The 14,433-nt window shown below is 41.0% G+C and overlaps 1 protein-coding gene across 2 annotated transcripts; it reads right to left on the bottom strand.

Moving 5' to 3' along the window:
* Positions 1-6,105: 6,105 nt before the first annotated feature.
* On the bottom strand, positions 6,106-14,401 carry ints13 (integrator complex subunit 13). Of its 2 annotated transcripts, none has more exons than XM_029462430.1 (17): positions 13,788-14,401; positions 12,961-13,211; positions 12,278-12,352; positions 11,924-12,126; positions 11,393-11,473; positions 10,975-11,065; positions 10,670-10,798; positions 9,169-9,253; positions 8,964-9,056; positions 8,593-8,682; positions 7,887-8,065; positions 7,638-7,802; positions 7,358-7,512; positions 7,049-7,279; positions 6,823-6,953; positions 6,481-6,616; positions 6,106-6,377 (listed from the first exon to the last, which is right to left on the bottom strand). In XM_029462430.1, exons 2-17 carry the CDS (start codon positions 13,183-13,185, stop codon positions 6,341-6,343), a joined length of 2,106 nt encoding a protein of 701 aa, XP_029318290.1. In that variant the 5' UTR covers positions 13,186-13,211; positions 13,788-14,401; the 3' UTR covers positions 6,106-6,340. The 2 variants fall into 2 exon arrangements, with proteins under 2 accessions (XP_029318290.1, XP_029318289.1); XM_029462429.1 differs by having other exon boundaries at positions 8,566-8,682; positions 13,788-14,400.
* Positions 14,402-14,433: the final 32 nt, after the last annotated feature.

Genomic DNA, 14,433 nt, shown 5'->3' on the forward strand with positions numbered 1-14,433 from the left:
TCATTCGGCCCTGGTGTGTGTGACCTTGATCTCGAAACTGCGCTCCTGGGTCCTCGTCTGTCTGTCCTGACATTTAGATCATGCGGGCGAGTTTAACGTGGTGGAAACAGAGCAGCTCGAGACACAGTATTCAAGATGGAGACACAGACGGGAGCGAATCATCGCCCGAACATTGCCGAAGTGGATGCTCTCGGCGCAGCTATCAATTGTTGTTAGCGGAAGTCATTTTTATGCTGTTATGATCGTGATTTATTACGAATACATCAATATTAAAATTATATATATATGGCACATTTCACAATAGATATGCAACCCCTATCATATACCAAGGCCAATAACCCTGACGAAATATCATTTTGTAGGCCCTTTAAGGAGTTATATAAGGGGGTGGGGAATAATAACAATAATACATTAGACTTATATAGTGCTTTTATTTTAACTCAAAGAGTTCTATTGCCATGCTTTGGACAAAAGTATCAGCTAAATTAACTGTAATGTAATGAGGGAATGAGAGTTATGCCAGGGTCAGGTGACAAGAAAATGTTCCACATGCAAGATGAAAAAACTAACAAAACTGTCACGGCCACGCCTCCTGTCATTCCTTGTGTTGTCCCTGTGTCACATGCTTGTTTCTCTCTTTGTGTATGTGTCTGTGTTGTGGGTGTGTCGCCCCCTCACTCTCCCTTGATTGCAGTTCAGTCAACTCACCTGCTCTAGGCCTCACTCCTGCCATCCATTAACCCAGCAGTATATCAACCCCAGTCTTCAGCCACTTGTTGCTAGATCGTCTACTCAGCTACAGTAGTAGTTTGTGGCTCTGGCTGCTTGAATTGTGGATTCAAGTACATCTGCTTGAGTGTTTTTTTTGTATTAACGCTTACTGGTTTTTGTGCTACAGGATCCCTGGCTTCCTGTCCACCCGCCTGCCTGCTACCCACCTCACCTCCACGAGCCGGATGTTCTCCGTCCTCCGTCCCCTTTCCCTGGAAACCCATTCAATAAACCTCCTACCTATTGCTCCAAGTTTGTGTCCTGCGTTTGGGTCCTTCCCTTGTTGCACACGTGACAAAAACAAAGGTTTGATCTTCTGTAAACATGAACAAACTAATTTGCATGTATTGTGATTCATTTGAATGAGATTAATCTTGTCCATGATTCTTGACTAAGAACAATCTGGCAGCTGTGGCTCAGGAGGGTCCTTGGGCAAGATACTGAACCCCAAATTGTCCTTGTATGGTAGCCTCTGACTCTGTATGAATGTAGGTGAATACTGAATTTATCTATAAACTCTTTTCACATTTTACCATTACATTTATTTAGCTCTACTCATTTTTTGTAGGCACACTTCCAAGTTGTATTTCTTTGCTGAATATTAAAAAACACACACTGGGTGAGCCTGTTTTACTAGTCACCTGCTGTGTCCACGGTGCTAAGGGTAATAGAGTTGTACATCAAATCTGTTAAAACCATGATACACATAAATAATAATAAAAAAGAGAGAGATACGAGGTGTTTGTTACAACATGAAGTCTTTGACATGGTGCTGAAGTATTGGGGTCCAGTGGAGGCAGACTACATGGGAGTCTGGTCCTCACCCAGTCCGTGGCTCTGACAAGCTCAGGGTTTTTTGGGTTCTTTTTGAATAAACTGTGAAGAAAACGAAACCAGCGTTAACACTCACACCAGGGCCGTAGATACCACGAAGACTCGGGGTTTAAGTAAAATATTCGATTGAATTAAGGGTGCTGCGATCAGATGATATCATATGCCAGTTTAACATAATCAGCTACATGTATCTACATTTGTGATCAACTCACAAAAAGCAATTATAATATGATTTGACCCTTTTATTACTGGGATCTTCCAGCCGTTTAAATGAAAAACAATCTACTTATTTTCAATAGAAATAATAAATGAAAGCTGCAAGCAGCGATGAACTGGTCCCCGCACATCTATGCGCGTTGGGGATACTGGCGGGACGCCGGTTGATTCTGCAGTTTATTGCCATGACCGTTGGAGACCGGGCGAGCGAGTAAACATTTTTTGTAGCATGGAAAGGCACTACGGGACAGTGAGGAGTTGGCGCTAGGTCAGGGGTCGGCAACCTTTACTATCAAAAGAGCCATTTTGCCATCTCTTCCACCAAATATGATTTGTCTGGAGGCACAAAGCATATTTGATAACACACCTTATAAGTTGTATATATAGTTATACTATATTTGTTGCATTTCTGAAATTACAGAATGACAATAAAGGAAACTGTTGAGATGGTATTGCTATTTCTTACCTGTTTTAACAAAGGAAAACACCAAACTCTTTAAAAGAGAAGGAAAAAATACAGTGGCATGTTGAGGCCTACTTTGAAATAATAAACACAGAACTATGCAGACCTATTTGAGTCCTCCCCATAATTGTTGAATCACATAAAGATTTAATGAATATAATACAAAAATACACAAAACAATAAAAAATACAATATAAAAATGAAATCAATAAAAGTAACCCACTTTGAAAAAAAGAAAAACGTATAGCTGCAGCCTAATAGCGTAGAAAGAGTAAACATAAAATAATAGGCCAGTTTGTATTTAATTATGTACGTTTGAGTGTGTTTTCTATGGAAGCCTATTTCCGCCGGTAAAAAAAAAATTCAATGGAAAGTCATACTAAGTCATAATTATGAGATAAAAAGTAACCATGACACTGACCAGATGTTTCCAGTTGCTGTTCAATGAAACTTGCCACCTCAGCTACATCAGCTTTATTCTGCTAGTTTGTCTGTTTGTCAACAGACAAACAGACAAACTAGCAGATTTTTGGCGTAAGTTCTCCTATTTATCTTGACACGGAAATGGATTGTGAGCACATTGAGGACTACTTTAAGCGTGGATTTATAACAGATGAAATACTTAATTTGCTTGCTGATTCACATGGGGTTGAACTAAGCAAGCGCACCCTTGAAATAATTTTTAGCAGGAAGCAGCTGTGGCGTTGAAAGAATAAAACTGATGTAGCTGAGGTGGCAAGTTTCATTGAACAGCAACTGGAAACATCTGGTCAGTGTCATGGTTACAGATGGATGCACCAAAAATGTTGGTTACATGGAATTGTGACTCACAGAGAAACAGAATACTGCTGCAGTTATTGGATGGTGAAGGTGTTGATCTGAGGTCAAGAAACAGACTGCGAAGGCATGTTTACCACAGCTGTGATCCAAACTATGTATGGCACATTGATGGCTACGACAAGCTGAAGCCATTTGGAATCGCAATCAGTGGATGCATTGATGGATTTTCCAGAAAGATGATATGGCTTGAAGCTTACAAAACAAACAATGAGCCAAAGATCATCGCTGGCTACTTCATTGATGCTGTTATCAATGCTGGTGGGTGCCCTGCAAGAATCAGACTTGATTTAGGAACAGAAAATGGCCATGTGGCTGAAATGCAGCAGTTTTAACATTTTCCTAGGAATCAAGCACAAACCGACAGTGTCACCTTTGGTCCAAGCAGTGGAAACCAGCGTATTGAAAGATGGTGGCTGACCTTGCGAAGTGAGTGTGTCCAGTTTTGGATAGACCTATTTGACAAACTGAGAGAAGATGGCTACTTCTCAGACAACTTCTTGGACAAGTCCCTGATCCAGTTCTGCTTTCTTCAAACAATACAGGTAGATGACACATTATGAAATAAAGAACTATTGAATGTGTTGAATATTTTTTAAAAGCCACAAATCAATGTGTAAAAAGTAATTTCCTGTGTTCCCGTGCAGAGAATGAATAATATGTTATTTTTCTAGTTGGCAAAAACAATAATGTGGGTATTCAGTGTAGCTCTGTGTCAAAAAAGTAGGGCTTTAAGAATTGTCCAGTGTAATAATTTGAGAGTGTTTGCAGTCTGTGGACCTGGAGAAGGTTCACGTCTGCCTTGACGAGTGTGTGTTCAAGGACTTCCCATGTGATGAAGATGTGTTCCATATCTGTGTGGACCTCATGTCAGAGTATAACCTGAAATTAACAAATGATGTGTTTGAAACCATTGACCTGTACATCCAACTCAGACAGCTGATGAACAATGAACTAGATCTAGATCATTAACTTTCCTGGGCTAGTGTCACAATTTATATTTCATATTATTATATTTGTTTCCTGTTTAATTCCAGGACAAATTGAAATATACATACTGATTGCAATTGTCAGAATTATAATATGTTTTAACCTGTGATGAATGAAAATATAAGGGTGGCTGTTTGAGACGCATCAAACATGTACCAAATATTTTCAGTTACCAGTCTAACAAAATAAATTGACACACAAAGTAATGTGTTAGATTGACTATGTGTAAGTACTGGGTAAAAATGCAAAATCCACACATGTCTTAACTGAATTAACTGTTTTCATTTTAACTCGTTTTAAATTTGAACTTGAAATCGAAAATAACTCATTTAGAGGTATTTATATAAAGTGCTCTGCATCGAAACTTAAAATAACATGTTCTTAAACTGAAAACAATGTTCAAAAAAACTAAAGTGGCTAAAAGCATTAAAACATATTGACAAGATGTTGATGCTGTGACACTCCGTAAGGTCAAACATCTGTAGCTGTAGTTCTTCTTTCACGAGCCGTGAACCTCTGACTGCTGTCAGCTGAAATCTTTGTGTCTTAAACAATATCCATTACCCATACGTTGCTTTCTAACACCTTATTCATTTCATGTTGAAAATCTGGGTAGCTGTCGTAACTTACTGGCAACTAGAAAGCTGTCCACAAGATATCTCTCAACAAAGCCCAAAACAGCTTGCTCCAGAAGTACAGGGGCACGTTTTACAGGAAGGTACTTCTCTTTTTGCCAGCCAAATGTGATTATTCAGCCTACACTTTCCCATTCTTATTCACCAAAATCATGACATAGGTATGGCACTTTGAAGCCGGAACGGAGTTTTTATCCGCCCGTCAACCTCGCTATCGACTTCTGCCACCTCTTAAGCTTTTGACTCTGGGTGCCATCAAGCACAGCAACCTCTGATCGTACTGGCAACACAGCCATCCCCCCCCTCCACCAACTCACTCACAACTAGAGCTTCAAGCCCTCTCTTAAGTATCGACCTAGCATACGTGACACTGACGTAGTTGGCCTTTTTCTTTATGGTAAATAAAGATATTTGATATAACATGGAGGATTGACGATTTCAATTGCGTTTAAGGTAACAAGTGGAACAAAAGGAGGACTCTTCACATAAGAGCAACGAGGCGTCAAAGCCAAACTAACAAAAATAAACCCCAACCTAAACACTTCTAAAACAAAACTCGGAGTGAAAATTTGATTGATACAAAAGTATATAAAATGCATCAAACAGCACAAAAAGGTCTCTGAACAGCTTCTTCAGCCAGCTGACAAACTAAGGATTTCGAATAGCTTGCACGAAATACGGAATACAATATGCCATATTCAATAAACAATATACAAGAACGCGACAGTCTCAGCACCAAACAGAAATACGTATGGCTGACACGACTGTTGAGCTGGTCAGGCAGTTGTATTCTCCGGTCTCTCCAGCGCGCCTCGGATTGGTGGGCCGGAACAGGTGCACACCAATCATCTCTCCGCCCTCGTCAGGTGGGCGGAGAGATGTCGTTGCAGCCAATCAAGGGCGGGGTCCACACATCCTAATTACCTTACAAAACAGACAGACATACACAAAGAATACACCCGAAGTCTAATCAGGCAGACTGCATTGCTCATGGCCGTAACAATCAGGATGTTATGTCTGGACAAACTGAATTGGAGTCTCAACGTCCTTGTTTGAGCCCTCAGTGACGACGTTTACACCAGCTTCACCAGAGCTTGGCTTTGATTTCTTTCATTTTTTTAAAGTGGACTACTTGACACACCTGATATTATAAATCCTGTATTTACAGTAGAGGCTCCAAAAGCATCAATAAATCCGTGCTACCCGATATTGGTGTCTCCTCTTTGCAAGATAGTATCAAAAGCACAGCTTTTTACGTTTGATTCAAGCGGACAATTCATTTCGACCCGGACGTCTAGGAAGCAACTGTGATACCTCCAGATACCAAATGTATGTACACAAAAAGTCAACACTTCCATATTCCGACGGCACAATTCTCTATTGACAGCTTTTATTGTGTTACACAATATGTGAACAGCATATCTACAAAATCATGAGTAAAAAATTTATAAATTCCTCGTTAGGAGTTAACTGTCTATTTGTATTTGATGTCCTTGTTTTGGGAGTCTACGGGTGAGACCCAACTCTGAAGAAAAACACTGCGGGTCCAAAATCTCAACCTTGGCAGAGGTGAAGCGATGAATCCGTGGAAACATCATCTGGAGGCCTTGCCGTTTTCGTGAACATCCATCCTGTCAACAGGGAAAACGTCACGTCAAAGACAGAAGAAGCAATTTGGACGCATTGAATGCGAGAGGATTATTAAGTGACAGGTGATTGACATTCCACACGCACCCATTTTCGTCTTTGAGCTGCTGGTACAACTCAAACTTGTTGTTGACGGAGCTTACTCTCCCAACAAACTCTTGGTGCTTCCTGGAGTTGGCCACAGTGATGCGATTGCTCCACATGGTGAGGAGCGAGACGGGACCTGCGGCAACAGTGAGACAAAACAAAACCACAGATTAAAAAACCCAGCAGGGCCCAAATGTCATCAGTTGGTATTCTCTGGAATAAGCTCTCCTTGGCACAGGCTCATCACACAGGTAACAATCTTTCTGCCACTTTTCTGGGAAGTTTGTCAATGATTTCTTTGCTGTGGTTTCTATTCTAAGCAGAGAAAGTCTGATGAGGTACCTTTTGCTCTCTCTGGAGGCTGAACCTCCTCCGTGCACAGGCGCGGCTTCTTATTGGGCGGCTCGGGAGAGTCCGGGGAATCCTTGATCACCTCAGACTCCTGCTCCTCTTTATCCAGCAAACCCTTTAGTCTTCAGGTTAAAAAACAAAAAAGGACTTTAGTGACACATCACATCAGAAAGCCACGGTAAAGGTGCAGGGATAGATAAGATGAGACACCACTGACCTCTCCGACTCCTGCCAGCTCTTGTCGTCTGTGTCCTTGCTGCCATTTTTCTCCGTCTTGTCTTCCCTCTCCTCCCTCTTCCTCCCTCTCTTCTTCCTCTCCTCCTCCTCGGGAGGTTTGCTGCGGCAGGCGATGATGCAGTCCAGCACCCTCTGGTGTCTGTCAGTGGCTCCGGCGTGAGTTTTCACTAATGTCTCCAGCTCGTTCCACATTATACGATACTGTTCGTCTCTGAAGAACAACAACAACGCAGAAACGTTAGCAACTCTGCCGTTTACTTTCATGAATGTTTGATTTTGGAATAAGTACCTCTTGGGGCCTTTGCCTCTGGAGCCCACGGTGGAAATGGGGAGAGGGTCGTTCTTCCTCTCCATGTCTACCAGGTTGTAAACTGTCTTCTGGCAGGTCAGTACGTCCTCCTCAGTCAAAGTCTCTTTCACTATCAGGTTAGCTAAAGGAACCACCTAGTGGCGGAAAACAGGAAGACACACACAGACAGATGGAACGCTTGTATGATAGAAATCTTTGACAGAAGTAAATAAGAGTGACTTACAGTACAGTACAGTATATCTGCGTGCTGCTCACTCACCGCCTGCATGTTGAAGATGGTGGTCTGGGAGATTATCATTGGCCAGTATCGAGTGTGGCGTTCCAGCTGAGCTTTTGCCCTCTCAGCTGGTAGCTTCCCCGAGGGATCATGGGAAGACTCAGACACAGGAGTGAGCCGATTCTCCCTCATAAATTCACCAAAATCCTGAAACAGAAAAAAAACAAACACGGTTAACATTTGAGGATTATTGATTTATATTGCGTCACAGCTGCTGTGAGCTGAACGTACAGTGATGCGGTAGTCTGTCACTCGGCCTCCGCATCCCTCGCTGATGGAGGGCGGGTCCTCCAGGGTGGAGCGGTTGCTGTTGAGCACGTGGAGGAAGATCTCTCCTCCGTGGCTGCTGAGCATGTGGCTGATGACCTTCGACCCGGACTTCCTCGGCTGCTCCAGCAGCACTGAGCGACCTGTGCTCGATCCAAGAGGGGAGCGAAGCAGACGAGCAAAAAGTTAGTCTGCAGACAATTTCTGGGAGGAAGTCAATGTCAAAGTTAAACAGTAAAAACAAACTTGTGTCTAGAGGTGTATCTTAAATCTGGACATGGATGTAACTTTTGTAAATGAGGAACGTTACAAGTGAAGCTGCTTTAATACAGTCGATTAAGAGACGAGATAATTAACAAGGGGCCTGCAGAATAGGGTACAAATGGTAACTAATATCACCATGAAACTTTCCCAGTTGATTACTTGCATTAAAGACAATTATTTTCTATATTACACAATAGTATGCTTAAATATGCAAATGTGGCAGTTTATAATGCTAACTTCTGGTGAATGTAGGTGAAATCAACAGACGCGAACAGACAAGTTAGTTAAATAAACCTAAATGTGTATTTTTGACAAGAAGACATGTTATGCAAACAAAACAGACCAGAATAAAACAATGTAGCATCCTTTAATATCTCACCTAAAAAAGAGGGTTTATCCAGCTTACCGTTGAGGAGAAAGTTAGTCAAACATGACGAGGGACGGCTGTTTACATCTGTGGGGGAGATGCGATAGGCTCCTGTACAGTAATGCAGCTCTGCGGTGGAAAACAAACCCACACAAATAGACGGATCTAAAGATCAGGCAAGACTCAGAGATTTTAACCGATTCCAATTCAAAAAGGAGGATATTTATAATCAGAATTCAGGGCTGCATCCTGAAATTATATATGGAAAAATAATGAGATTTCAAAATAAAATATTGAGCGCCATTGGCATTAGGCTAATAATTAAGGAAAAGAGGAAATTGAGTATCGAGTGGTGTTTAAATGCTTAAAACCCTTCGAATTAAATAAGAACTTCCGCTGACGGTGCCCACCTATGCTGTTGGTTCGTGGTGTGCACCATTTCAGTGTGATCGTCTCTTTGAGTCCATTCTCTCGAGTGCTGCTGCCAGCCATATGCAAGTCTCCTGCGCGACACAAAAGGTGACACATTAATTGTTCATTTCTGATGCAAACATTTTTTCTATCTTTTTTTAAGCATGTGTAAAATCATCAAAGGGTGTCTCGAAGAGTGCTCACCGCTTTTAAAGAACTCCATGTGAGCGTCTCTGTGATGCAGGAGCTCAACGTCATAATTGGCAGAAGTGTTGGCGTGCTGCTCTTCCTGTCCATCCGCAGAGACAATAACATGAAGGTCAGTATGACGTCAGCTCTTAAAATGTGAAAACTTATATCCACACACACATACGCACGTACACACAGGGGGTCAAACACACATTAACACTGCTGATTTCATGTTCCAAAGGGTAAATGATACTGAACAAAGGAAAAAGGAAAAAAAAAGCTCGCTGGGTGACTGAAATATGTTTATCTTCTATTCACATCAGGGACTCGTGCTTAACGCACATGACCTTAAAGTCATAAGAAATACTCAGCCTACACTTGTTAGACGGGAATCATGGATTCCCAATCTCACGAAACCAGCTTTATAAAGTTTGGGCGCAACCGCTGATCTAAAACCAAACTTAAACATTTTTTTTAAAAAGAATCACAAGCTTTGAAATTTGACAACTTTCTAAACCTGGAGAAATAGCAGTTTTAGGACAGCTAATTAAGTATTTAAAAAAAGGTTTACTGAAACTAGATATCCAGACAGCACAACGGACCACACCAAGACACTAAAGGGGGAATGAGTGGGAACGAGTGGGAACTGATGGGGGAAACAGAGACCAGGGGAAAGTTTGGACAACTTTTAAACCTGACAGACAGGAGAGGCAACGCTGGACAAAAATGTTTGGACATGAAAAACTGTTGAATGCAGTTCATATTCTGCATTAGTTTAAAATCAGACTTTGGCGGGAGTCTCAAAAATGGTTGCTTTTCCCAGAACAATTTGAAAGTGAATCAATGTAGTTCAAACATAATTTCCTTAAAAACAAAATTCATATTTCAAATGACAAAAAGTTAATTCCAGGTGTGCAGCAGACATGTGCATTCCCTGGGTGTCCACATGAGACCAGAGTTGCCCGTCCTTTACTGGAGCCTCACCAGCAAATCTGTAGACCAACGGTCAACATCAAAAACAAATTAATGACACTGTAAGCCTGTGGCAACGGCAGAGCTCAAAACATACACTGTACACTACATGGTGTAAACTCTGACTCTTCCTCACTTTGATGTGTGTGTGATAAGAGTACTAACCTGGTCGCAAACATTTAATGTGGGCTAGCAAAACAGAAAATACAGCATGAAACCAGCAGCAGATTCACAGTCAAATCGACATGCAGATGAGATAAAAAAAATAAAAAAACGGTGAGACTTTCATGGGTAATTATCGGCGAGGGAGGGCTCATACGTGAAGATAAAAAGCAAGCAAAACAATGCGTGAAGGCTGTGAGAAAATAGGGGGGAAACTAAAAAAATAAATAAAGTAAAAAATAAGTAAAGAGGGAATGGTTCACTGCATTCTGGATATGACAAAATGTTTGTACTAGCAAAAGGAAACAATATATATTCTATGTGAGTGTTAATGTCGTCGAGGCATGTGCAAGTCCAAGACGAAGGGTGGGAGGCCCCTTACCTTCATGGGGATGTTTGTTATGGTGGTGGAGGCCAAGTCAAAGTGCTGCTGGACCAGAATGTTGAGTTTGGTGGCCAGGTGCCGGCCCGCACGAACACTGTGAACCTCGCTGGTGAGCAGAGGGGAGATCTAAAAACAACGAGAGAGAGAGAGAGAGAGAGAGAGAGAGAGAGAGAGAGAGAGAGAGAGAGAGAGAGAGAGAGAGAAAGATGCAGTGAGGACTAACAGCTGGGAGACGGTCCTGCAGTGATGAATCCGGGCATTAGGTGTTGTGCTTTGTTTGTAGAAGTCTTCCTGGCACGCACCTCTTTCTTCGGCCGGTCGGACACCAGCGGATCCTCGCCCTGCGGGTGGATGTGAACTAGAACCAGGTCACACTGCTGGATGGCCATCAGCCTGAAACACACAACAAGGAGTCGGAAATAAGAACCTGTGTCACACATGTTAGAGAGAATGAACAATGCTGTATTCATCTTATTTGAACCTACTTCCACCACATTCAAATCTAAATCATTTATTTAAAAAAAGAAAAGGCATAATGAGTAAGAGTTTATCCAATGTATAGACACACAAAATTCCTCTCAATCATCACTTACGACCCACTTTAAATATTTGCCGGCAAAGTTTTTTTCCAGTAAATCTGGGGTCGTCTCACAACCTGGCTTACAAACCGCAACAGACAAATCCTACTCATTGTGCCTTTAACATGTGTACGATACTGACCTGTCGGAGCCCGCTGCCAGCCTGTTTTGTTCTAAAATAGTTTCTTGGATGCAGTCTTCCAACATGCGCACATGAGTATCACTGTGATGGAACACAAAAAGAGCACTGCATTAGCACGGTCTTAAAATGATACAACACATAGCAAGAGCTTAATGAATGTGAACATGTATGGTGAATGATGACCATAAGATAAGAACATACATGTACACAAACTATTAGGATGGGACAATATAGGATTTTGTGGAGGCTCACAATAAGTTGATCGAAAATGTCCTCATACATCATGGTAGAGAAGAGAAAATAGAGCCTTATTCAAGATTTTTTGTTTTTCATTAAAAAGGATGTATGCCTTATCTGTGATGCAATAAAAAAAGTGTTTCTTGACCAAATGTAAGGCAGAGTGATTCCAGTATGCTTTAGTGGCATTATCGTGAATCACAATTATTTTGGCTAGGGTAACCGCGACACAAATTTTTCACACTGGTCGATGGCCGCTGTAGATTTTTCCGGCATGTTAACGACGGCGTTCACCTTTTTGCATTGGTGAGGCAGATGATGCGACCCCTGTTGGCGACTCTCTCGGCTGTGTCCATCATTGAGGTGCGCCTCTCGTGCTGCAACTCCGTGATCTTGCATAGCGACTCCACCGCAGCGACCAGCCCGTGCAGGATGCTGCAACACTCGGGGTCCTCGCGTGGGTTAGGTGGCCCGACGGCTGCCAGAGCCGACATGAGCTGCCAGAGAGGAGGAGAAACGGCATCATCATATGGAAGACCTCTGCAGACACGTGGTCACTGATGTGATTACAAATGCTGCACTTGGCAGTCACTGTAGGACCTAACCGTCATTATGTAAGTTACATTTGTTACTGTGACGGTGGATTACCTCATGAGTGCTCTGGTCTTCCTGCCGCCAGGTATTCAAGATGTGGAACTCTGAATCGCTCACAACGTAATTAATCTGTAAAGTAAAAAAAAATGTTGACGTCATTGGTGCACTGTCATTAAATTGATTCATTTGTTCTAAGCATATCTCATACATTTCTCCTCAACTGTCTGTTTCATTAATGTCCAAATACACTCATTAGTTCCATCACTTAAGAGGAGACACTATATGTGATTATGGTAAAATGTCCCCGCTGTGGGAATAATCTTATCTTAACTAATAGATGTCACAATGAAACTTCCCCAGTTGATTACTTACATTAAAAGGCAATTATTTATTGTATTATAAGTTTTCTGAATGTATGTTTAAATATACAAATGAGACAGTATGTTATTAAATATGTATATAATTAAATATTTCTCAACAGAAATCTGAACATTGGATGAAGCCAGGTTCAAATTTCTTGTTTCATTTTATTGACATATTAAGAGTCAAAAGAGGGAATTTTGGATATAAAATTTAAAATTAACTATTTTTATGTTTCAATTGTTGTAATGTTTAAATAAGCAAATGAGGCATTATCTTAGGCTAGCTTTTGGGTTTTGGTTTGAAAATTGACAAGTGCATGAGTGCAACCGGTGGTGGAGATTAAAGAGATAAAAACAAAAGAACAAGAAGCTAACCAGTTTGTGCAGTGGATAAACATCATAGAGGATCCGGCAGTACTCCATGGAGCACTCCACAGCACAGGTCCACAGGGACTTGGACACCGGGGCCAAAGGAATAACCCCTTGACCTCGACTCTTTGTCAGCACATCACACTCCACCTGTTGACGACTTGACTCTGCCATGTAGGGACAGTGGTCCACTACGAAAACAGTCTTGTGAGCCACTGAGAATATCTTCATTTTGCAAATCTGCAGTGTGTACTGATCTGTAAGGAATCGGATACAAATACAGCGTGATATTTAAATAAATACATACATACATCCAGCCTTACAAAAATGATAAGCTACAAGTAACACAAATAAAACTAGAACAAAACAATTCCTGTGTTATACAGTATGTTGTAAGTATAGTGTTATATGATATCTGAATGAAAGTCACAAATATGTCAGATAATCACATAAAAGGAAAATTGTATAAACACAACATGTCTTCCTAATAATATATTTTGTATTATGCATTAACTACAGTTATCTATTTGAAACATTGTCTACTACAATATCATTTTCTTTATGTACAACTTAAACTTGCAATATCTTATGTCTTAGATTATCATTTTGTTTTTCCTTTTTGTTTTATATACATATTGAATTCACATCTAAGATTTTCACTGCCAACGACTGCTTCGAAACATCTTATTACAATAATGTATTTCTTTTTACCACTACATCTTTCACATTTACGGAAATATAATTAGAATTTGAAGTGGTGAAGTGTGAAGGGCAATCAAAAACTGTTCCTACATTTCTTAGTATTGTGTGATGGTCAGCGAATGTCAACTCACCTGGAGAAAATCTTGTCAGTTGAACGCTTCCCGGTCGGGAAATAATTTGAACCGGCTGGAAACCGTGGTTACTCTCTTAAGGTCAAATTTTGACCAATAAAATTACTATCTGCCTACCACACCAGAGACCCAATCAGCTACAGGACATATTATTTACCAATAACTCCAAATCATTAGCAAGCTAACATGACTACTTGCTAAAGGAGCATGTCGTCAATGACCACCGCGTTAGCCCTTTAGCTAACACGAGCCAAAATCATTTGTTTGCTGATTCACATTTATTACCAACGAGATACACATTTACACATTATGGCATTTGTGTAATACTAAATTGGATATTAACTATTTAGTCTACCTCAATGAGCATTGCTTAACTATTTTACTCACTAGGAATGACTAGCACAAACAATACGCTTTAAGCCGTGTCAAGCTAGCAGGTTTGTTATTGGCGGAAATATGTCCTGTGGTGTTCCGTCGCCGTTTTCCTTCCCCTATTTGCTGCGCTGCAAATGGTTCCTGAACAAAGCATTACGTGAATTAACGAGAGAGCAACATACATTAAATTAGAAATTTGACTTTTGGCTCCCTGGTTTGTACAAACTTACTGTTTATTGTTTTTTTATGATTATTGTCTGTGCACCTCTTT

This window comes from Cottoperca gobio, chromosome 23 (assembly GCF_900634415.1).
Source record: "Cottoperca gobio chromosome 23, fCotGob3.1, whole genome shotgun sequence".
Lineage (NCBI taxonomy): Eukaryota > Metazoa > Chordata > Actinopteri > Perciformes > Bovichtidae > Cottoperca > Cottoperca gobio.